Source organism: Varanus komodoensis, unplaced genomic scaffold (assembly GCF_004798865.1).
Source record: "Varanus komodoensis strain SLA01 unplaced genomic scaffold, ASM479886v1 scaffold28, whole genome shotgun sequence".
NCBI lineage: Eukaryota > Metazoa > Chordata > Lepidosauria > Squamata > Varanidae > Varanus > Varanus komodoensis.
In genome coordinates, this window is record NW_025335727.1 from 13,014,728 (window position 1) to 13,038,450 (window position 23,723).

The 23,723-nt window shown below is 39.1% G+C and overlaps 1 protein-coding gene and 1 non-coding gene across 3 annotated transcripts in view; both read left to right on the forward strand.

The window, feature by feature from the left end:
- KPNA4 (karyopherin subunit alpha 4) overlaps positions 1-23,007 on the forward strand; it is a 39,390-nt gene extending 16,383 nt beyond the window's left edge. Inside the window, exons 2-17 of one of the 2 annotated variants that reach the window (XM_044434370.1) lie at positions 995-1,039; positions 2,212-2,301; positions 2,380-2,409; positions 2,494-2,546; positions 4,815-4,910; positions 5,042-5,127; positions 6,768-6,854; positions 11,485-11,654; positions 11,736-11,780; positions 12,904-13,035; positions 14,075-14,203; positions 15,799-15,903; positions 17,691-17,762; positions 19,707-19,869; positions 20,094-20,188; positions 21,090-23,007. In XM_044434370.1, coding sequence (XP_044290305.1) covers positions 995-1,039; positions 2,212-2,301; positions 2,380-2,409; positions 2,494-2,546; positions 4,815-4,910; positions 5,042-5,127; positions 6,768-6,854; positions 11,485-11,654; positions 11,736-11,780; positions 12,904-13,035; positions 14,075-14,203; positions 15,799-15,903; positions 17,691-17,762; positions 19,707-19,869; positions 20,094-20,188; positions 21,090-21,188 — 1,497 coding nt within the window. In that variant the 3' untranslated portion in view covers positions 21,189-23,007. The remainder of the gene's footprint in view (positions 1-994; positions 1,040-2,211; positions 2,302-2,379; positions 2,410-2,493; positions 2,547-4,814; positions 4,911-5,041; positions 5,128-6,767; positions 6,855-11,484; positions 11,655-11,735; positions 11,781-12,903; positions 13,036-14,074; positions 14,204-15,798; positions 15,904-17,690; positions 17,763-19,706; positions 19,870-20,093; positions 20,189-21,089) is intronic. The other variant, XM_044434371.1, reaches the window with a different exon arrangement.
- LOC123025714 lies at positions 14,499-14,825 on the forward strand. The gene has a single exon (XR_006415167.1).
- Positions 23,008-23,723: the final 716 nt, after the last annotated feature.

Sequence of the window (23,723 nt, forward strand, 5' to 3'; positions counted from 1 at the left end):
CTAAGCCACTGAGGCCATCTGTATCTCAAATGACAAAGATGGATCAAGATGAACCCCTAAGCCGCAAACCTGTTTCAAGGGGAGTGCAACCCCTTTCAGAACAGGATGAACACACATCATCTTGTCAGAGGAATCACCCACTAAAAGCATCCCCGTCTTGTCTAGGATAAGCTTCAGTTTATTAGCCTTCATCCATAAGAACATAAGAAAAGCCTTGCTGGATCAGACCAAAGTTTCATCTAGTCCAACACTTTACACACGGTAGCAAACAAGCTGTCCATATGATCCCTCAGATAGGATGGGTACAAGACTTCCTCCTGCCCAAACTCCTCCTGTCCAAACCCCTCAGCATCTGGTGCATGCAGGCATGCCACATCTGATAAAGCAGGCAGCATGTAGCCAACAAGACTAGTAGCCACTGATAGCCTCCTCCCTTATTTATCTGCCCAGTCCCTTTTTAAAGCTATCCAGATTGGCAGCCATCTCTACTTCCCATGGTAGCAAATTGATAAACAAAGACATTTGACCTTGAATAATACAATATCACACCAGTTCATTGCACAATTCTGATTTGGTGATAGTGGCTCTATGATCTGGTAGTGCTCAGATACCATCTGGATCAGCTTGTCAATTCATTTTCATATCTTACCTGAATATATCGTGAATCTGTTTGTGTTTTTGAGCATCTTCCCTTTATTAGAATTATTAATCTACTTTAACATGTTCAAATTGTTAATTTCTTATTAAGGTGTTTGTTTTTCATGTGACATTTTGCAGAAAGATAACTTGCATTGTTTTGAGGGAGGTAAGTTAATGATTTCCGCAGGAGCCTTCCCAGCAATTCCAGTAAAGCTCCTATTGTGAAGTCCTTGACACTCATGGTTTGGATTTGTTTTTACCTTGCTCTCAATGTGGCAAATAGTGGAAAAGATCTCCAAATTCACCTTTAGGTCTCAGAAGTAGAGTGTAACTGTCTTGTGTTTGAACTTTACAGACTATGAGAAGACAGCGGAATGAAGTTGTTGTGGAATTAAGAAAGGTAAAGAGATTTAATACTTTTAGGATTAATATGTGCACCACAGGATTGGTGGGTCCTGAAAAGACACCTGTTCTTTCTCCTCCCCTGTGTGAAGGATTGCTCTGTTACCCTAATCTGTCAAGGAGTAGAAGTCACAGGTAGATTGGATCAATGACATGGTTTCTAATGTATCACTACAGAATTGGAGCCTTTTTAAAAATGACAAAAGTGAAGGCAACCATCTTGTCTTTTCATTCTTAGACATTCAGGAATATTTCATTTCTGTCTTGCTATGAAAATATATTTTGACTGGTTTTCTTAATACAGACTATAGAATTTCTTTCTAACCTTCAAGTGAAAATATGACAGTATTGTGGTTCAAGGTGAAACCTTGTTATTTAGATATGAATAATTATATGGATTAAAGCTGTTTCACTTTCCATGTGCCATTCTTGTTTTCAAGCAGAAATAAATGATAATGCCCCTTGTTGCTTGATGTTTGCTGTAGAGATGCAGTCCAGGTGGTTTAGTTCAGTGCTTTCATGGTGCTAGCTTCTGTCTCAGCACAACGAACTACAATCTTTAAAATGTGTGACAGTGCAGTTCTATAGGTTGATAATGAACTAATAGTCTTAGGTATCTTGTCTTTACTTCTGCGCATTGCCAACTGAGCATCAATTTGGCTGAATGTATTGGGCAAGGAAACACCCTGATGCTACTGCTATAATTTTGAAGGACCAATGATAGGCAAGCTATTTACAGCAAGGGAAAGTTCCTTCATAGTATCGCCTGTGGAGCAGAACATATGAACTACCTTGCTGAATCAGACAAAAGGTCTGATCTAGTCTAGCATTCTGTTTTGAGCAGTGACCAACCAGATGCCTTTGGAACCTCACAAGCAGAACATGGAAGTGCTTGCCATCAGTATTTAGAGGAACATTACTTTTGAAATTGAAGGTTCCATTTTGCTATCAATAGTCTTACTCTCTGTCCACTTGCCTAATAACTTTTGAAAAGCTGCCTAAACTAGTGGCTGTCATCACATCTTATAGTGAATTATTTTGGTTAATGATGTGTTGTGTGAAGAAATAATGATTTTTATTGTCTTCAACTAAGTGCCAATCATATATTTTAAAGCATTTGGAAAAGTAAATGCATTTCCCAGAATGTAATTTTATATTTTTACTTATCAGAACAAGAGAGATGAGCATCTGCTGAAGAGAAGAAATGTACCTCATGAAGATATCTGTGAAGATTCTGATATAGATGGTGACTTCAGAGTGGTAAGAAACACTACACTATAAAACATACCCATGTATTTCTTTTAGAAAGCATTTCTAATACTTGGATATCTCTTACAGCAAAACACATCTCTGGAAGCAATAGTGCAGGTAAATAACTTACCCACTTTCACTGTTTAATCTTGTTTACATTGCAAGCACCCTGAATTCAAAAGTTACTTATTTATTTCATAGAATGCTTCAAGTGATAACCAGGGTGTCCAGTTAAGTGCTGTACAAGCTGCAAGGTAAGAGAAACATTTGCTCAAGTGTTTTGTTTTCCATGTTCATTTCCCATGGTAGTTCACTTGAAAAACGGAAATTACTGTTGCATTCTATTAGTTCTGCTCCTGAACAGTTAAAGGGGAATAGGTGAACTGATTTTACTGTATAAATATGAATTTATGAAATGGCTCTTTATGGGATTTCTCTTGCAAAATGGGTTTGAGAACAAGTCGGTCAAGTGAGTGTTTCATATATAAAACAAATGAAATGAAAATCTGGTATTTTTTCACTAAATGCCAGAAGAGACTGGACATAAGGATAATTTGCAAGGATTCACTTGATCATGTGCACTTCCTTAAAAATTAAAAGGAATAAATAAATGTGAGCAGCAGTTTTTAAAAGACACTCTTTAAAGACAGATATACTAAATAATAAACAACAAGCCTGTTCTTCAAGCTTCAGTGGCATCACCTTGAACTTTTCTTTGCTTCCATTTGTATGATCAAATTCATCACTAGTATGGCCCCAACTACTACAGGGTTAGGGGGAAACAACCCTCACTTCTGCCATTACTAACACAAGACAAATGAAGTAAAAAGGTAAGCAGTCATGCATATTAAGGGTGGTCATGGCATTTTTTGATAATATTTGACCATCATGACAACCTTTCTTCCATTGGGTAAGGTTTAAGGTACCTTAAAGACTTGACTGTCACATAAAACTAGCTCATGTTTTTATTTAACCCAGTCGTCTTCAACTCCAGATGAAGAACTGCAGTTTTTTAAAATTTCCAGACAGCATTGGGCTTATTTAATCCATTGGTTATTGCATTCTGGGTTTTAATGTCAGCCCTCATGTCTGTTGTTGTGAGTTGAAGCTTCAAAGAAACACCAGGCACAAGCCTTTTTCTCACAAAACTCTTTTTATTGCTTCTGGAGGAATGTTGTCCGTGGGGTCACGATGAGTCGGACACGACTTCGCGACTAACAACAACAAATGCAGATCATCCAGACAGATCTCTGAGCATGCACAAAGTGATTTATTAAGCTCAATCTAGTGACTACCTCCCAAAACACTCCTCATGAACATGCCCAGTCCCCAACTCTTCGGGAAAGACTCTCTGAAATTGAGTGTGCCATCTTTCCACTTGCTGTTCCTGCACTTGGGCCTCTTGCCACTGTTGGTCCCTTGCCATGGGGTCCAGCTCAGAGGGGAGGGGCTGGTCCATATCAGAGAATTAATTACCCTCAGAGGCTCTTCCCATTGGCTGTACATTCAAGCCATTCCCAGGAACAGTCCAGTGCAACACAGCAACCGGACTTGAGATAATCATCCTTTCCTGCTGTTGTATCTCAAGACCTTGAACTAACTCATGCTTCCCATTCTCATTGAGACATTCCTCATAATCTGAATCAGAATCTGTGACACAGCTGGCATTCCATGGGAATGCTTGCGCAGGCCTGCCATCCCCCTTGCTCCCAACATTAATCCAGTTAGAGAACCTATGGTTTATGGGGTTATGAATTCTGGCTTGTTTAAACCATGAGTTATGTATGAACCCTAACCCTTGAAGTATGGGTTCGTGGGTTGTTTTGCCAGGCATCAGGCAATAGAGGTAACCCACCTTGTCTGTTCCGTATGCCAGTACTAAGTGCTGTAAAAACATTTTGGATGTTGGAGTAGGTGAAGGAGAAACAAACAACCCAGGATCTGAGAAAATAAAGTGTGGCTGGATAGATCATCTGATAGACAATCTCTGGATAGGACAATAAAACATGGGTTAGCATTCTGTGTTACTTATATCTAAAAAGGGTGCTTTGCCTGCCTGTGTGACTCTTCAGTAATTTAATGAAGGCATTTGGATGTTGGGTTGATTTTGATTTAACAGTTTGAGGGAAAAGATAGAGGGATGTGTTTTTAAAAGTGTGAGTGAGAATAACTGGTTTCAGCAATTTAAGTACTTCGTAGTCTCTGTGCATCACACACATAGGCTCTGCCCCTGTGCAGGGTCTGTTGTTGGATAGAAAGAGACAGGTTCCCTAGCTGGGCACATTTTGGCAGGAACCTCGCCCCCCCTTCCCTGAATGCTCTATAAAGGTAAGGCTCATAGCTGAAAGTATTGTACTTTTTGCAACCCTTCTTGGTAATCAGTATTCAGAGAGGAAACAGATTGTCCTGAAATTCTATTGTCCTGTCAACAACTTTGGTTATTATTGGACTATAAAAAGTTCAGATGGAGTCACTTGAATGTTGCATGCAAATTTTATTTATATTCATATATTTCTGAACAGAAAACTACTCTCCAGTGATCGCAACCCACCAATTGATGACTTAATAAAATCGGGAATATTACCCATATTAGTCCACTGTCTTGAAAGAGATGACAAGTAAGTATGTCCCTTTGAGTTCTTAATAGAAGAAATTATACGAAAGTATTGAAGTACAACTAAAACTCTTCTCTCTCTGTTTTTTGTTTGTTTTGGTTTTTTTCTGTGTGTGTGTTTTGTTTTTGGGTTAGTCCATCTTTACAGTTTGAAGCAGCATGGGCACTGACAAATATTGCATCTGGAACCTCTGAACAAACTCAAGCTGTAGTTCAATCCAGTAAGTTAATCAGTACTTAATACATTCATGTGGACATGCAACTTCTGCAAATAAATCCTTATTGTTCAAGCAAACCTATACAGGGTTCAATTTCTTACTGAATAATATTAACCAATATTTACTAGTGAATTGTCCCCCATCCCTGGCAAAAGAGGACCATCTGTCTTGTGAGCTGAGAACAGCCCGTGATGCATTCTTAGTTAACCCACCTTCTCTTTGTTCCCTTTACCTGATGTAGGGATAGATTGCTATGCTCTTCCCTGCTATCCCATCAGATTTCCATGGTGGGTGCTGTGAAATGAAGCCATTCACAGTGCCCAGCATGAAAGGCAGATGAGGAAGAGAACATTTTGAATTGTGGTGTGTGTGTGAATGAATGAGTGAATGAATGATGTGCATGAACAGAATGGTCTTGTCCCTCAGTAGTATGTGGTGTATGTCCACTTTTCCACAGGGGAACGTAGCTCTTGACTTATTAAAGGTTTCTTATCTTTGCTTAATGCAATAGCTAAGATAGTTGGAATTTATTTGTCGATCATAAACATGTCACTGAGTTCTGCTTCCTCTGGCAAGAAATATCAGAAGTATGTAGCTATTTTGATGGCAATTTCTCAGACTTGATTCATCTGGGTTTTCAAATTAGGAAAAATATTCACAGGAGCTTATATTGCAATCACAAAACCACCAACTTATTTCTGGCTTTTCACTCTTTAATTTTAAATCTTCCACAAATGCACTTTCTAACATTGTGTACTCAGATCCCCAGCATATCAAGAAAGTTTCCTCCAAAAAATGAAAGTCTTGCCCAAATGGGGGAAAAAACAGAAGAGATCACAAGCTTGTTCAAGGGGGGTGCAAACAGTAAGGGATGCAAAGGAACAGTTTGAGGAGCATATTGCTAACAAAACTTAGCAAGGAACAAAAACTTGCCAGGACTTAAGTAGTAAAATCTATTGAGATTTCACTTCCCAAATGGAATTCTTGTACATTCCTAGTTGTAATCATACAGCTTTTCAAAAATTGAACCAAGATTTTTTTTTTATTTGTACGAAGGGCAGTATTTCTTTAAATTGGCTTATTTTGAAGATAGGATAACATGGGTATACGATAGCTTTTAAAGATAATACTATTGATTAAAAACTTGGAATTCTGCTCTGATTTTAGTATCTGCATACTCAAAACTATATTACAGAACATGGGTTCTGCTTCCATGACATTGCTGAACTAGGGTTGAAATGAGGAGGGGCATATGATTGACTAGATAAAAGACTAGCACTAGCACCATTGGTCACTAAGCAAATACAGAGAGTTCCAGACCTGGGGCAGTTTATTCATTTGATTTGGTAAAGATGATTTGAAAGATTCAGTTTAAATATTGTGCTGTGCAGCAAGTTAGGACATAATGAAAAGAACTACATATTTTTCAGGAGTATACCTCTGAAAACCTCAGTCAGTTCAGCAATAAACATGCACATCATGCATAGCTTAAAATACAAGATTTGTGACCTTAATTTGTGTGAGTGGTAAGAGACTTTTTAGATATTTTAGGATTTAAAGTTTATCTTAAATTGCTAATGTACTCTAATGAAATGGAAGAGCCAAAGAAGCTGTTGTTTTAGTGCTATTTCTTTATTTTGCAGATGCTGTTCCACTTTTTTTGAGGCTACTGCATTCACCCCATCAAAATGTTTGCGAGCAAGCAGTATGGGCTTTAGGCAATATCATAGGTTTGTTACATTGCATTAAAAAATTAAGATTGCTTTTGACGCAAAAGGCTAATAAATTGCTTAGATTTGTACTACAATATGAAAACTAGTTTTGTCCAGAAGTGCCTTGTCTGAATTCTGCTTTCGCTTTTTGTGTCCCAAAAACATATTTTAGTGATGAATGTGAAATTTCAGACAAGTAAGATCACATGAAAAAATATAGCATGAGTTATTCAGGTCATGGCGTGCTTATGTCAGCATTAATCACATAGCAAGCAAAACTCCCAGTCTAATCTAACATCTCATACTAGGCGTTGCTACTGTGTATATGCACTAAATGATTTATCTTTGTAATGAGCTGCGTTCTTTAAATGGCAACAGTGATGACTCAGAAGTGACTATTTTGTCTAGTAAAGGAGTAAATGCATATAAGATACTTGTATTTCCATGTTTAAAGTGTCTGTATTCTGCTATACATGAGTTTGCTATGACTGGCACCTAGTTTTGTATGGAAGGCAAAAATAGGCAAGACACAGCCCAAAAGGTTGTTATGTCAGAATAGTATAGTTATTGATGGTAGTGTACCCTGTAACAAAATATGTAGGCTGTTGTACTGCCATATCAGCTTGACACAGATGTGTCTGCAGTCTGTCAGAGCTCAAGTTGTATTTGGGTAGACATGAAAATATGGGTGGGACAAATGACTGGTAACATAACCCGTAATTCTCTTAATACATCTATATTAATATAGAAGTATAAACTTCCTTCTGCCAAAGTACCGTTGCAAAATATTTCCTTGAAAACATGGATAAAATATGCCAGTGTTTGTAATCTAAATAGCTCCAGCAGAGCTGGCCAGTTAATCGTGATGGTGTTATGCTATGAGCTAAAATTGAAAGACATGATTAAAGACTGTTACCTACATGTCTGTAGACAAAACGAAAAGGAAAGGATGAAGCACAGTAAAGGGTCCGTACAAATGTGAAGCCAGCACAGATAAGAATACAGTAGTGCCATTTAGTTTGTATTAGTTAAACACTGTACGACAGCAGTGGCTTTCTAATATCTGTAACACTGAGCCATAAGCCTTTCTGTTAGTAATTTATAGCGTATATCCACAATGATGGTCTAATTGGTTAGTGTACACCAAAAGATTTAATCTCCAATTTGAATGTATTGGAGATGTGATGACATGATAGCAACTTCTCAAATATCTTAAGATGCTGACATATAGAAGAAGCAAAGGCTTGTTTTTCTTTGTTGTCTCTGAGCACCACACATATATGGGTTCTGCCTTTGTGTGGATCCTGTTACTGGAAAGATTTAGTAGCTAAGAGTATTTTTGGTAGGAATTCCTCCCTAGCTTCAGTGTCTTTTATAAAAGGGAGGAATTACCACCCTTTTCCTCAGTTCTTGTTTGACTGGTGCCTCAGGATGTTCTTATCCTCCTACTTAGCACTTGAGCATTTCCCTTTTCCTCCTTAAAATATCTTGGTATCTTTCTCTGTATGCCTGTTTTTTGTCTTTTGCATATTTTTTCGCAAGCCATTCCCTTGTTTTTCTCCTCCCCTTTTTGTGGTCTTGCACTATTTCCAGCTTTACCTTGCTTTCTCTCTTCCTTCAGTATTTCTCCTCAATGGCATCCAAGATTCCCTTCCGTGAATATGTGCAGCATAGCTCAAAATTGCTGCCTGCAGACAGGCATCTCCAATATCTGCTGTGTCTGGGTGAGAGACATGTAGTTCATCAGTGCCCTTCCTACCAGGTGTTTGTTAAGCAACTGAGAAAATACCATGCTGATTTCCTGTAGAAGCAGTTTTAAAGGAGAGCTCTTAAGCCTGTCAATATCACAAACCCACAGCCTTTTTGCCTATCAGCCACTGGATCTGCATCCTTGTCATGATCCATGGCTCTTATAGCAAGTGTCCCTCATGTCACCTATTTCCCTAAGACTCTGGTCCTGCTGCTCCCACATTCACCAGTATGGTCACTTGAAGAACCTGCTGAAGCTGACCAAGGAAGAGACTGGCCCCATTCCTCCATCTCACATTGGGACAGAGGGTCCATGTACATGGTTCCATCCTGCCACAAGGCTTCTACAAGCCCTGAAGCTACTCCCCATCTTGCGACTCTTGATATGAGCTGATCTATCAGGAATATTTATTTGAGCCACCAGCATTCTGAAGACCACCATTCCAGAGGTTCAAGGACTGTGCTTCTCAGTATCGTCAGAGCCGGAAGCACTTTGAGCAATTGGCTTAAGCAATGAATAGGTCCCTGGGCTGTTTCCTTAAATCACACTTTTTTATTCCTGGATTAATTTGAAGACTATCTCTCTTTTTTTCTTTTAACCCACATGGAATACCGTAGCCTCTTGGATGCTGTGCATTGTAGAATAGGGCTACAGGATAGAGTTTGAGGCCTTTCCACCCATCAGTACTGTATGGAACACAGTTCCATCTCCAACTCTAATGGACAAAACCTCTCTCCTGTTGAAGAAAGCCTTAGAGCAGATCAATACCTATCACACTCATCTGGGCTTTTTCCCTGATATTTTACATTACAAAGTGAGATAGAGGGCTCCAACCTATCCTGGACTTAAGGGGGTTTCATTTTATTTAAACCAAAAAATTCTGGATAATCACCCCACAAAACATCTTATCTCTCCGTCAGTGAGGGGACTGGTTTTCATCACTGGACTTGAAGAATGCCTGTTTTCATATTTCGATTGCCCAGTCACACAGGCATTTTCTTTGCTTTCTTCAGACAGAGCCTCACAAGTTCTCAGAAAGTGTATGGCTATGGTTTGTGCCCATCTCCAAAGAATCCAGGTATACCCATACTTGAATGACTGGCTTCTGGAAGCACCTACCAGGACTGAACTGATTGAGGCAATCCATACCATATGCTCTTTATTGAATAGACTGGGCCTTTGTTTGAATGCCAAAACATCTTTCCCCCCCTTTCCAATCTATCTTCTATATTGAGGCACACCTGGACTTTTCCACTGCAGTAGTATATCCCAAACCAGAGAGCAGTGGCATTCATCAAGATAGCCTCCAAGTTCCATTGGTGACATGTTGCTGTGGCCCTCCAGATTCGGCGGTTCTTACAATTCATGGCAGTGATGGTTTTGGTGGTTCCCCTCACCAGCCTACAGATGCAACCCCTCCAACTATAGTTTGTCTGTATTTACTCTCCCATTGACCACCATACTGGAAGCATCTTTGCATGCCCTCCATCATCCAATCAAGTCTTGACTGTTGGACACACTTCCAGTGTCTCCAGGGGAATGGTGTTCATCAGTCCCAAACCTTCATTTACAGTCACAACAGATGCTCCCCTATTGGGATGGGGAGCCCCCTATAGTTCCCTCAGGATGCAGGGGATGTGGAACAAGTCCGAAGTTCACAAGTATTATCAACTATCTGGAAACGCTTGCAGTGGTGAAAGCTTTTGTCATGTTGCAAGCATTCCTGTCAAGACATCACATCTAAATTGCCACAGACAGTACCACAGTGGCCTTCTGCATAAACAAACAGAGGCACCAGTTCAAGTCTATTGACATAGCACACTGTTCAAATCTGGAACCTGGTTTGTCAACAGGTACATCATTCTAACTGCAGTACCCATTGCTGAGATGAGCAATACACTAGCAGATTATCTGAAGAGGAAGAAGCTTATTCACAAGGGGCAGACGGATTGCAAGACTCTGTGCGAGATCTTTCAGACCTGGGGGAATCCCTTGAAAGATCCTTTTGCCACTCTGTACAGTGTTGTCTGAAATTTTCCGCTTCCTAAATAGGATTGGGCAGGGATTCCGTGAGAGATGCATTCCTGCTGAGTTGGATGGGGATCCCGCCCCCCTTCTCTTCCCTCTGACAATAAGAGTGCTGGTGATTTCAGACCAAACCTACATTCAGCTCCTGTTAAAGGCAGACCTGATCTCTTGGGATCAAGGGAGAATTTTTCACCCAGATGTCCTCTACTTGCAGGATTCATCCATAGGGCCCGCATACTCAACTTTGCTGGCAGAGTTAAGAACCATCTTGGCTGCAACCCTGGAACCACCAGCTAGGAACCTGTATAACACAAACTGGAAAACCTTCTTTTCCTTTGCTTCTTCTAAGGGTTTTGATGGTCAGGGTAGGGTATACACTTCTGCCGAAATACTCTTAACTGTTAAATCTTCCTGATAACAGGCTCTGTGAAGGCACAGAGCCCATATGTTTGAGTGCACACATGACCACTTGATGAATGACAGTTATAGGTAAACAACCTGTCTTATTCTGTTGCCATAGAGTGGGGAATAGTTTTACATTGAGGAAAGTTGGTTTAGGTCAAATATAGGTAGAAACTTCTTAATGGTAAGAACAGTTTGACAGTAGAATCAGTTACTGTGTGTTGGAGGGAGTCCCTCACTAGAGGTCTTCAAGCCATCTGTTAAAGATGTTCTTGTTTCTTGAATTAAGCAAGGTTGTATGATTCTGTGAGCCACCTATTTTAACAAGAAACTATGGCTGTAAATGCAGGGGGCAACCTTCAGATTGCTGGTCCAAAAGATTAGATATTCTTACAAGGAAAAGTAGTTCTGCTAGAGTATAATTTATGTTTTTATTAATACCCACAAACTGCTTAAATGTTAATACAGGTGATGGACCCCAGTGTAGAGATTACGTCATTAGCCTTGGAGTGGTGAAACCTCTGCTGTCATTCATCAGCCCATCAATTCCCATAACTTTCTTAAGAAATGTTACTTGGGTAATGGTCAACTTATGCCGTCACAAAGACCCACCTCCCCCAATGGAAACTATCCAGGAGGTAACCTACTTCATTGTCTGCTGAAAAGTTTTCACTAAACTTCACTGCAGAACTTTGAGTGTCATTTTCTCTTTCTCCTAGATCCTCCCAGCACTCTGTGTTTTAATTCATCACACAGATGTAAATGTGAGTATGAAAACTTTCACAAATCATATATGGATCAATTCTAATTGATTTTTGAAAAGCGCACAACCTCACCAGGTTAACTTTGAAAGCATTTATATCTGCTTACATATAGTCCTGCCAAATACCAGCAAAAGTCCGTGTTCATACAAAGGTTTCTGTGCTCCCTTTCCCCAAAATGACTTTTGTCTCCTTCCTTCTAACAAAATTAACCATGCTTTCACCAGTCATATTTGCTATAAATCACCTAAGTGTATACTAACTGGGAGATTTTGGGCCAGTCACTCACTCCCAGCTTAACTTACCTCACAGGACTGTTGTTGTAAAGATAAAAATAGAATGGAAAACTGCATAAGCTGACTTGGGCTTCTTGTTAGAGGAAAACAGATGGCCTCTAAATGCAATGAAATGTGATAATATTTTGAGAGTCAGTGTGGTATAGCAGTTTAGAATGCTGGACTGGGACCTAGGAGATCTGGGTTCAAGTCTCCACTCAACCATGAAACCCACCAGGTGTCTTTGGGCTACTTATTGTCCTTCAGTGTAACCTGCCCTATGGGGAGGGGGGTTGTGAGAATAAAAAGGTGAGGAGGAGAACTTTGTAAACTTACTTGAGTTCCTTGCAAAAGGTAGAAAGGCAGGATATTAATGCAATGTAAGAAGAATTCTGTAGAAATTCCAAAGCAACATAAACAGTGGAGGAACTGTATGGGAAGGAATAATTAGCTGGGAATAAGTGTGAGCAAATGCAGTTACATTATGAACAGTTGCATATCTCTGGGAAATTAAAACAAAGGCCTTGTGGAAAAGCCCCCCCCCCATGGGACTGGGAATTTTGAGAGGAGGATAGGAACAGCAACAGGGTTGCAATAACAACCCTTTACATGGTTGAGAATAGTAGGAACAGAGGTCATACCAAGGTCAAAACAAAGGCCAAATTAGAATGGAGCAAATTGGTGAATAAACCAGATTTTACTAAAAACCAGAGTTTTGAGATAAAATCTAGTCCTCGTTTTCACAGATGCTGACATCATGTTCCTGCTCTAAATTTGAAAGCATTATTTCTATCCACGCTTTATTTTGTCTTATGGAACTTTAAATGGATGCGGTGTATTTTTTTAAACAGATATTGGTAGATACAGTTTGGGCCCTCTCCTACCTAACGGATTCAGGCAATGAACAGATTCAGATGGTGATAGACTCTGGGATAGTTCCTCATTTGGTTCCTCTTCTCAGCCATCAGGAAGTTAAAGTGCAAGTATGTATTCTACAAACTTCCCTTATTTAGAAAGACCTTTTCATGGGTAGTCTTGAATTAAAAATTAATGGTATGGAGCATATTGTATTCAGTCATTGTTTATCAAATTAAGCATGACATTCTGATTTATGAGTGTTGCTTCTCTGTTTAATATGGGATAATGTTTATTAAATTATTAGAGCAAACAGTTCAGATTCTGTGTGTTAGCTTTGAGTAGGACTACTAGCTCATACAACTTGCTGATTAACTTGCCTAGTATTTAGCAGATCTGTTTTGAGCTCACATAGTTGTACTGATAAACCTGGAAGAGGATCCATTATCTGTATTCTTAAGAAGAAAAAATGAGATATATAATGGAAAATTATCTATTGTAAAATGAATGGAAAATGCTTTTAGTAAGTTTCTTTTGGTAGTTTAAGAACTTATGCATTAATAAATGAGCTCATTGTCCAAAGAGAGACAGTCTTTGACATTTCTAGGTGATGAGCTATTAGAGTCGTCTGAGTTTAAAATAAGGTCTTGAGCCTTCTATTTAAATTTTCACACTTTAGATACAGGCTGTAAAAACCACTGATTGCTTCAAATTTAACAGAGTGCTCAGTTTGATACGTAACTTCCTGGTTTTCAGTGACCTACAGTTTAACCATCCAAGTAGAGTCATTAAATCACAGTTTGCATAAACCTTTGTTTCAGTTCAGATGCAATTTCAAACTGATTTGCAAAACTGCAATTTGCCACCAGATTTCTCTGGCAAACCACTACAGTAGACTAAAATAGTCAAATTTCACTTGAAAGCAAACTCAGGTCATCTGTTTTATCCTTCTGTACTATTTTACTGCTGCAATTTGGTAGCAAAGTGGTGACTCATTGTTTGATTGATGTTGCTACTGCTGGATTTGACAGTGTGGCAGAGGCTCCCATGTTCCTTTGCAGTTACCCACCCAACTGTAGACCCTCTGTTGTAATATTTAGTCTTAAAATGACTACTGTAGTGATGGCTGCAATAGAATGCTAAAACTTTTAATATGTTTTGTTCCAGACTGCTGCACTCAGAGCTGTAGGCAATATTGTTACTGGTACTGATGAACAGACCCAGGTAGTTCTGAACTGTGAAGCGCTTTCACACTTCCCTGCTCTATTGACACACCCCAAAGAAAAAATTAATAAGGTATGGAAATATGTACGTTGCTATTGTCATGTGTATGATTTTTTCCTAAAGAAAAAAAATGAAGTGTAATGATCGGGTATCTGCATCAAACAAAATTGCATAATAATGGTCAAAAAGCTCCTCTGACCTTATTTTCCATAGTGAACCAATTGCTTCCCAAGGAATGAGAGTAAAAACTTCAGAACACTTGCTAAATACTGTAGATTTTTGTAGCAACTTAATGTTGCATCTAGTTAGCGCTCTACCAGTGAATGTGCAGCCTGTTTTCTGTCTTCACCTGTATTAAACTGACTCTTAGAAATGATGAAATGGAGGTCATGTGTGGTAATGTGTGTATATTTGCTGGAGGGTAGGGGGGAGAATGGAGGCTATTTTAAATTAAAAGGTGTGTGTGTGTGTGTGTGTGTGTGCATGCAGAAGTTATATAATGATGCAGATTGTGAGCACTGAAAGAAACTGCTGATTCCGGAGTGCATCTGAGGCACTGTTGCTAAATTATGGGTTTTTTCCTGCAAAGTTGCCAATGATTAGAACCCGAAATAGGCTCACAGTTTGCATCTAGGCAGTCTTAACCTCTAACAGGTTCATTTTGTCATACAAAGGAACTTGTGATCTGATCTAAGAGCTCAGTTTTATGACTTTCAGAAGTATGACTTGGATGAGGAAATGTTTCTATTTCATACTCAAAAAGAATAAAATATTTTAAAACTTGGGAGGGAAAAATGAATTTAATACAGCATTCTTTTTATTTAATTCTTGTACCTTTCCACAACCAAAGCTGTCTCTGGGCAGCATAGAAATGAATTCTGTATTTTATACAGTGTATTACCATTGGTGTCAACATTTATTCTTAAATACTTATCCTCCCTGGGATTTGCAAGTAGAAAATACAGGCTGAAAAGCATGGGGGATGAGATGCAGCCATGAGGCATCCCATAAGCCAAAGGATGGAAAAACAGTTACCTAGTTCCATCTTCTGAAACTGCTGTTCAGGAAGTATTGGAGCCAGTGCAGTTCTTTGTCTCCTAGGCCCAACCCAGCCATGTGTGCAGAAGGATTCTATAATGGATAGTATCAGAAACTGCTGAAATATCCAAAACTAATAGGACTGCATTTCACCATGCATTTCCTGACATAGGTCATCCACTAGGGCAAGTGATCTCAAAATCAAGCCTGAACTTGGATCCAGATAATCAGCCCTTAGGGTGTACTGTTCCCCATGAGTTGGGCTGGCACAGTGTGCAGCTGGGTGGACTGCTTGTGGCCCTTTGATAGTTGGAGTTTGCAAGTCATCTAATCACAAACTTCAGAGACAGTGGTAAGGGATAATGTGAGTTGTAGGCCAAAACATCTGTTGTCCACTGTTGTGTATAGCTATACTGATTTTTGCTTGGTTAAAAGAAAGAACTCAACTTGAACACTGGTGCCTGCTAAGTGATTTCAGTGTAAAACATAGAATTTAACTTGATCTTGTGTTTTGCTATATTGTGTTTATATTATTCCAACAAATGCATGTAACCCTGCAGAGATCCATGCACACCTTTAGTGTTTATAATATTTCTGTCCAGTACTTAAAATTATTATTTTTGTTGCAGGAAGCTGTATGGTTCTTATCTAACATCACTGCAGGGAACCAGCAGCAGGTCCAGGCGGTGATAGATGCTAACCTTGTGCCTATGATAATACACCTTTTAGATAAGGTTAGAGGAAAAATAAACTCTTACATAATACTTTTGTTTTGTTGCATAGAAACAGTTGTATTAATAAGGTAAGAGTTGCTTGTTAAAATTTAAATGCATATGCTGGATGTAGACTAACAGCCCCACTTGAGCCCATAAGCCCACTTTTTTTTGAGATAGTGAGGCACCTCTCCCTGATGGTTCCAGAATCTCAGTTGTTATAATTATTAAAGGGTACGGGAGTAAGAGAAACTACATTTTGGAGGGGAAAAAGAAATACAAATTTTTAAGACGTTGATGTGGTGGTTGATATATATTTATTTTCTGGAAAAAAACAAAGATGAACTGCTCATCAGTGCAGGAGCGGTCTGTGCTCCTTTGTGCCCAGCAATTTTGTCTGATGTTTGCAAACTACTACAGTTTACACTATAATACAGAGACAACTATGAGGCAGCAGTGTTTTGTTTTGCTTGTTTTTATGGCAAGTAAATACCTGTTTGTTGGAGTGGTGCTGCAGGCTAGGATTGGCTGACCCTGAGTTCATTCCTTGTGGTGGTGTCCATCTGGCTTGGATATATGGTAGATTTACACTTACATATCCAGGGTTTATCTTCTCTTATAAGTTCTAAAATGCTTTTTCCTCTGGCAGCAGCATAATAGGATAGCCCGAGCTTAATTTTGCCATCTTTCGAAGCCAGACAATGTGTGCGGTGTATGCATGTCTTGATTGTTTAAAAGACTGTGGTTCTGTCTGATTTTTTGAACTAGTTTATTGAACATTCTAATGTAGAAAAGTCTGGAATATTTTCTCCTCAAAATTATTTATTAAATTAGAGGTAAACTGGGACATATGCATTTCCAAAATACACTTTGTGAATCAAAGTTAGTTTGTTGGTGAGGACTTAGAGGAGTCGGCAGGTGTTGGGAGAGGCTGCTTAATATTCTTCCTGTGTGTGCTAATCTTTGCACGCGGATCTCCTCTCATCCAGTACATTTCCTTGCAGCCAGGCTGCTTCCCATCTTAGATGTTTCCCCTAAAAGATGTAATTCTACACTCATTTGATTGGCAGCAGAAAGTAGGTTTCCATATCCTACAGCACAAGGAGGAGCCATCTGTGGTTTGTGTGGTAAGATAAAAGTAGTGGCTCATCCCTATCAATCCATCAGTTTTTAAAGCAATGCATTATCACTACCTGTGAATTTTCTTCCTCTGGCTAATGGTGAGGTAGTCATGCATGTCAGCTCTAGGCAGATCGTGTGCAGGAGGACTCAGCAGTTACTTAAGCCCTACCATTCCTGGCTAACTGACAAACTAAAGCACTTTGTAGCTGTAGGCAGCTGGCGCCATCATTTCTCTTAATGCAGTTGTCCCCTTCTGCTGTGGTTGGTTCACTTCAAGCTTAAATCCCCAAACTCCCATTTTCTTTTGTTTTCTATTCACAAACCTGGTAACCTAAGGCTTGCCTGGGTTACTAAGCATAGTTTGCCTGAGGGTACCCCCTCTGAAGCAAAAAGGGTTGCCTGCACACTGTGTGTGTGGGGGGAATTACTAATAGGTGGGTTTTCTTTTCTGTCTGTATCTGACTATTAACTGCTGGAAAAATGAAAAAATTATACTTTGTATTCTGCTAGGTTGTGATGGTGTTGCAACAAACCAAAATCTCTGTTTTGTTAGAATAAAGCATCCACAGGTTGTGCCCTGAAAGATATTTTTATTTCCCTTTTCATTTGAATACCTGTGTTGGATTTCTTGGTCATGTACTTTCCATCTCTGAAAGATACCCATTAAGTTGTTTTGTTGGTTTCAGGGTGACTTTGGTACACAAAAAGAAGCTGCTTGGGCTATAAGCAACCTGACAATCAGTGGAAGAAAAGATCAGGTGAGTAATTTGAGATAAAGAATTTTGACCTAAAATAGCTGTAATGGAAAATACAAAGCAGTGCACAGTCTAACCAAAGGTAGGCATTTTAATGAAACTATGGAGTGTGTTTCGATTTCATCCAAATCTCTCTATTGCTTCAAAGTGAGTCTCTTCAGAGGTTTATATTCTGCCATATTGTGGTGATTCACCTCAGTATTTGCCTATCCTTCTACCAATAGACTAAAATAGTATGGACTAGTTTTCTTCTTTTGGAAGTAATCATTCTTGGGGTCTTTGAAATAATATCTCCAGATTCTTTTTGAATTGCCACATTTGTGAAGAAGTGGCTTGAGATTATCACCTGGGTTCACCTGATATCTCATTGACCAAATTCCACTCAGTTCACTGCTTGGAGAATATGTATAGGTAGCTTGCGTTTTAATTGCTGGTTCTTTGTAACAGTAATATACAAGAGATAAAAACAACTTCCAGTACTCTGTTTCTTAAGGCAGTCTGTTTCAGGTTGGAATATATAGGTCCCTCACTTGTTTTCTCCTCAATTAGAAAACTATTTCTACTCAGTTTCATTTCCAAGAGTTCTGTTTCAAAGGAGTGATCCTGTGGCCTCTAGGTAGCATCTGAGGGGCCATAGAACACTTTGGACTCCAAAATCTGACATTAGAGATAGCCCTTGAACCTCAGATTGGGGGAATGCATGATCCAGCTCCTTTTCCTTCCCCTTGTAGCCAATGCAGAAATAACTGTCCTGGTTGCCTATCTGAGGTGAGGAATGTAACCACAGAAATGGACAAGAGGAGTGGTTTACTGGGTAGGGAGAGGACAACACTGGAAAGGCCAGGATGCAAGCAGTCCTGGGGCTTCTACCTTTCTTCCCTCTCCAAATTCCTTTATTGGATAAGAAAAAAGCCCATCTCGTAAAAAATGCCAAGTGAGAGGATGGGAAATGGAAATCACCTCTGCTGCTCTCACCTTACATAAGATGATTGTAAGTCTCTGATTTCAGGGGCTTATGATTGTGATGAGCATAACTCATAGTTTGTGCAATAAAATAGTTTTATTTCTGATACACTGGAGATAAATGCTTAGGCAGTTTCTGGCCTTAAGTTAAATCTTACCCTGTAGCCCTAACGAGACTGGTATGTATAGCTGTGTAAAATAATTCCTGGTATAGGCTATTTTTAAATGATTTTGGTGATTTGAGAGGATGTTGAAAGATGTTTTATTGTAGTTAAAGCTAGCTTAAAGGACACTGCTCAACTAATTTAATGTTATATTAGACCTGAACTCTGGTATAAAAGTAGCTAAGACATATTTTACTAGTTTTATGTTTGTTTCTATTTCCTGTGAATGAATGGACTGAACTTAGGCATTCACTGGTTCAGAACTAAAATGTAAGCCGCTATCCTCCTAATTGGATTTTCCTGTTTTCCCATAAAGATACCCTTTGCATCACTGGGACCTTTGAGCAATAAAGCTTTCTATGCAAGCCATTGTTTTGTATCACTGGGTATCCTTTGCAAACATGCTAATTTGAGTTATCCACCATACATAAATTAAAACTTAAGCCAATAGGAATAAAGGTGAATATTAGATGATATTTTAAAAAAACCACACCTCTTTGGTATCTGAAGCTAGAATCCACTAACTTAGAATATTTGATTCCCCAAATCAAATAGTTAATTCAATAATTCAATCTGAGCAACCCCACAAAGATAAGTTTGCTTGATTTTTTTTAAAAAGGGCACAATATGCCTGTGTAAATTACCAGTGCATACATTATATCCTCCTTGACTGCAGTAACTTTTTATTTTCTATGCATGTCAAGTTTTTTTATTTATTAAATGTGTTAAAATCAATTAGTTGCTTGATTAAGTCTGTATTAATTGCATATATTTATCTTGACATTTTAATACTAATGCATCCATTTTCATTGTTTTCTAGGTGGCATACCTAATTCAACAAAATGTAATTCCTCCCTTTTGCAACTTGTTAACAGTAAAAGATGCTCAGGTTGTGCAAGTAGTGCTGGATGGTCTAAGTAATATATTAAAAATGGCTGAAGATGAGGCAGAAACCATAGCCAACCTTATTGAAGAATGTGGAGGTACAGTTGACTACTTGGTTTTGATATTTGCTACAGTAATCTGTTATTAAAATTTCTTGTATTTTTGTCACTCACCAGGAAATGTTTTCACTTTCTATAAAGAAATGTGCTTACATTTATTTAAAATATGTTTTAGGGAGTGATTACCAGTATCTTCTGAAAAGGATTTCCTCTATAGTTGCTAGACTGGGGTTTTATCGAGCTTTTGTTTTTAATTTTCATAGGGCTGGAGAAAATTGAACAGCTACAGAATCATGAAAATGAAGACATCTACAAACTGGCGTATGAGATCATTGATCAGTTCTTCTCTTCAGATGATGTAAGTGAATCATCATCATGAAATTTAATCTGCTTACAGAGCAGGGGTAGGGTGGAACTCTGCCATGGAATGTCTGCCATGTCCATAGCCCTACCAGCTCATTGCAGCCAAGCTTGGAGCGATGGGAGTGTAGCCTGCTTAGTTTGACTGAAATGGAAAGGAAATTGACTGTGCCAGTTCCATGGCTGATGTAGTTTTGGACTGGCATTGGGTTGGCAGGGCTGTGCAGCTGCCTGTGACCCACAGAAGGCTCCATTCCTGTTAGAGCCTCCTTACCGCCATCCTCGATAGGGGAAAATGGCTGGTGCAAAACAGGCTTAATGCCCGATGCCTCCTCAGAGGAGACCTGAGAGGCATCACAGCAAATTGCTTATGTAATCGGCAAAGTTCTAGACACTTCTCCAGAGCAGCTGATTGTCCTTCATTTAGCCAGAGCTAACAGAGGATGGGCAGCTGTTCCAGATGAGAGGTGTCCTGGGAGCTCAAGCAATTTCCTGGGACATATTTCAGGTGTCCATGATGTCTGATTTCAAGGAAGGATCCCATCAGAGGTGTAGGCATTTGGCAGCAAACAGTGCTAGATAGAAGAAAGCCATTATGAGAGGAAGGAATGAGAAGAAGCAGGCAGAGGGAGTTAAAAGCAGGGAGCAGGAGGAGGGGAACCTTCAGAACAATGCCTAAGGGCACCCAGAAATCTTGTGGTAGACATAATTTAGACCCTGATCTATGAGTATATTGAGTGAGAAAGGGGATTATTTTAGATTGTGCTGGAAGACTTTTGGAATGCAGCCATTGAATCTAATGCTTTACATTGATGTAAAATGCTACTTTTTAAAAACAAGCCATTGATCTTGGTTAGTTTTGAAAAATCTTATTCCAGGTGTTTATGGTTTATTTACAGATAGATGAAGATCCAAGCCTTGTTCCAGAGGCAATACAAGGTGGAACATTTGGTTTCAATTCATCTGCCAATGTACCTGCAGAAGGGTTCCAGTTCTAGAGTGGTATTTTGGAAGTTAGGTACAATGCAGCACTGAATAAAAAAAAGGTTTGATCCATCAAGCTTGGCTCATGGGATCCGCTGCTGCATTAAATCGGGGAAGAAAATGTGAAGATTTCATTTGGAATCACAGAAAAGCCCGAATGAAGTCAAGATGGCGAGTGGGTGCGAGTGAGAGTGAGTGGCAAAATGTAATGAAAAACTTCACACTGAATGCTTATATAGGTTGTTCAAAGGAAAAGGGCTATAGGTCAAAGATCTTCAGTGCCTGAGGAGGGACATTGACTTAATTAGCGCAATTGTGGGGGGAAAATGCAGTACTATTCCATCATCAAGCCATGTAAGCATAAAGGAGAATAGGATGCCCGAATAAGTCCAAGGAGAATGAGCCCAGGCCTTGCTAATGAAGCACCGTGTGAATGGACAACATTGAGTGAATGTCTGGACTCAGTGCTGTGGGGCCACGTGTGTGTTTCAAATCTGGGGCTCTTTGCTCATGGAGCAGACTCCTAGTCTTGGAGTGGGGTGTGTACGAGAGTATGGTTGTGATGCTGTATGTGAACGCATGCAAGCTTGATTTGCCTTCAGGGGGCTGATAATAACCCTAGTCAATCATCAAAAGGAGTGCATAAGTGTTAACACTGGACATGAAAACAGAGACCGGTTTAGCAGCAGACTATGGTTTTACTCCTGCAGCCTGTGTTTTTATTTTATTTTCCCCCTTTTTATTTTAGTTATTTTATTTCCTGTATGGCTTATTACTAGTTGCTTGTAAAGTCAGAAAACATTGAGGAAGGCTTCCCTGTGCATTTGCACCAGATAACTGTTCAATTGTTACAAAAAAGCTTTCCATATCATCAGAACTAATTTGTGTAGATTTTTTGCATGAAATCCATACACGTTTTCCTCTTCCAGCTATTGTGTTGCAGTACACAAATTGCCATAATACTAGAAAACAATAAAAATGTTTAATATCATCCTTTTCATTTTTAGAGGTGACATAAAGCTATTTTTGCATGTGGTAATCTACAGCATAGCTCATTCTTAGATTTTATTGAGTCCTGTAACCAGCTGTTTCTGTTGTGGTAGGATACCGTGCTGTGTTTCAATGTTATTTGTTTTCAAACTTTTGTTTTCTATGAAAATGATATGGAAACCTCAAAATAAAATTTGGTGCATATGTACTGCTGAAAAGATTGGAAAAGAGATGTGAATAGATGTACAAATCAAGTCATGGTTTGAACACGTTAATACCACCTAATCTGTCCAATTGTTCTAGACTTTTTATCTTTAGATGTAGGCAGCCATGAACAATCTATTTTGAGCCACTTTAGAGAGAACTTTGTATTCTTAACTTGCATATAAAATGCAAGTGTTTTTTTATAATTGGAATAATGCCTCAGTTTTGAGGTTCTGCACACTAAATTAAAGGTGACATTACAAATCTGTACAAAAAGGAGAACTCTTTATAAGGTGGCTCATTGTAGGAAATGCTGTGCCTTCCCCTTTGAGCACAAGTGTTGCATGAACAACAGTTTGCTATAAGAAAACATACCAGGTTAGCCACCATTAGCATCTATATCTACCTTGTGTTTTTTTAAAATCAGCTGATAATTCTGAAACGCAGTAGAATGGATAAAGATTATTTTGTGATCATAACTCTTTGTTGGACTAGAGTATTTTTGCAGCATTCCTTGTCATCAGAAACATGGTTAAAAGTTTAAAACTAGATGCAGCAGAAAACTAGCTTGTGAAATTTATCCAAGTAGAATGCAGGCTAGGCTGTCTTGGGGAAAATAAACATTAAAACTTACAACAATGCTATACTGGTATATGTAGTTTTTGTCTAAACCAATATTTTTAAAGTCATCTTGTGTACCTTTATTTTACCATGCAGGCTGGTAAAACTACTACATTACATCCCTCAGCTGTAAGTTGCTACTCTTTATTTGAATGTATATTCTTCTTTAACACAAACTCGACATTTTTTTTCTTTTACTGTGGCCCTATACATTTATTTTTATTAAACAATGGAATATGCTCCTACCTGCTTTGTCCCAGCAATATTGAACAAGTACACAACACAAGCCAGGTTTCCTCAGCCTGGTACACTCTAGATGTGTTGGACTTCAACTACTATCAGTCTCAGCAAGCATAGCTAATATTCGAAACTTGTAGTTCAAAACATCTGGAAGGTACTAAGCAGGGAGAGGCAGACCACAACATTTTTTGATAAAGGCAGATGCAAAATAATTAAAAAGTTGGAAGAAGGTGACCTAAATACAGTGGTACCTTGGCTCATGAAAATCCATTCCAGGACTCTGGTCATGACCCAAATTGGTCGTGAGCCAAGTAAATTTCCCCATAAGGTTCAGTGTAAATAAGGTTAATCCGTTCTGTAACCATTGTTTAAATCAGAAAAATGTGAAGCAAAGTGACAACAACAAAGATCATGGCCATCTCCCTGCCACTCCAGCACGACCGAGATCGTGCCTGTCATCCCTGCAGGCACCCATCATCCTGGCATGCTGGAGG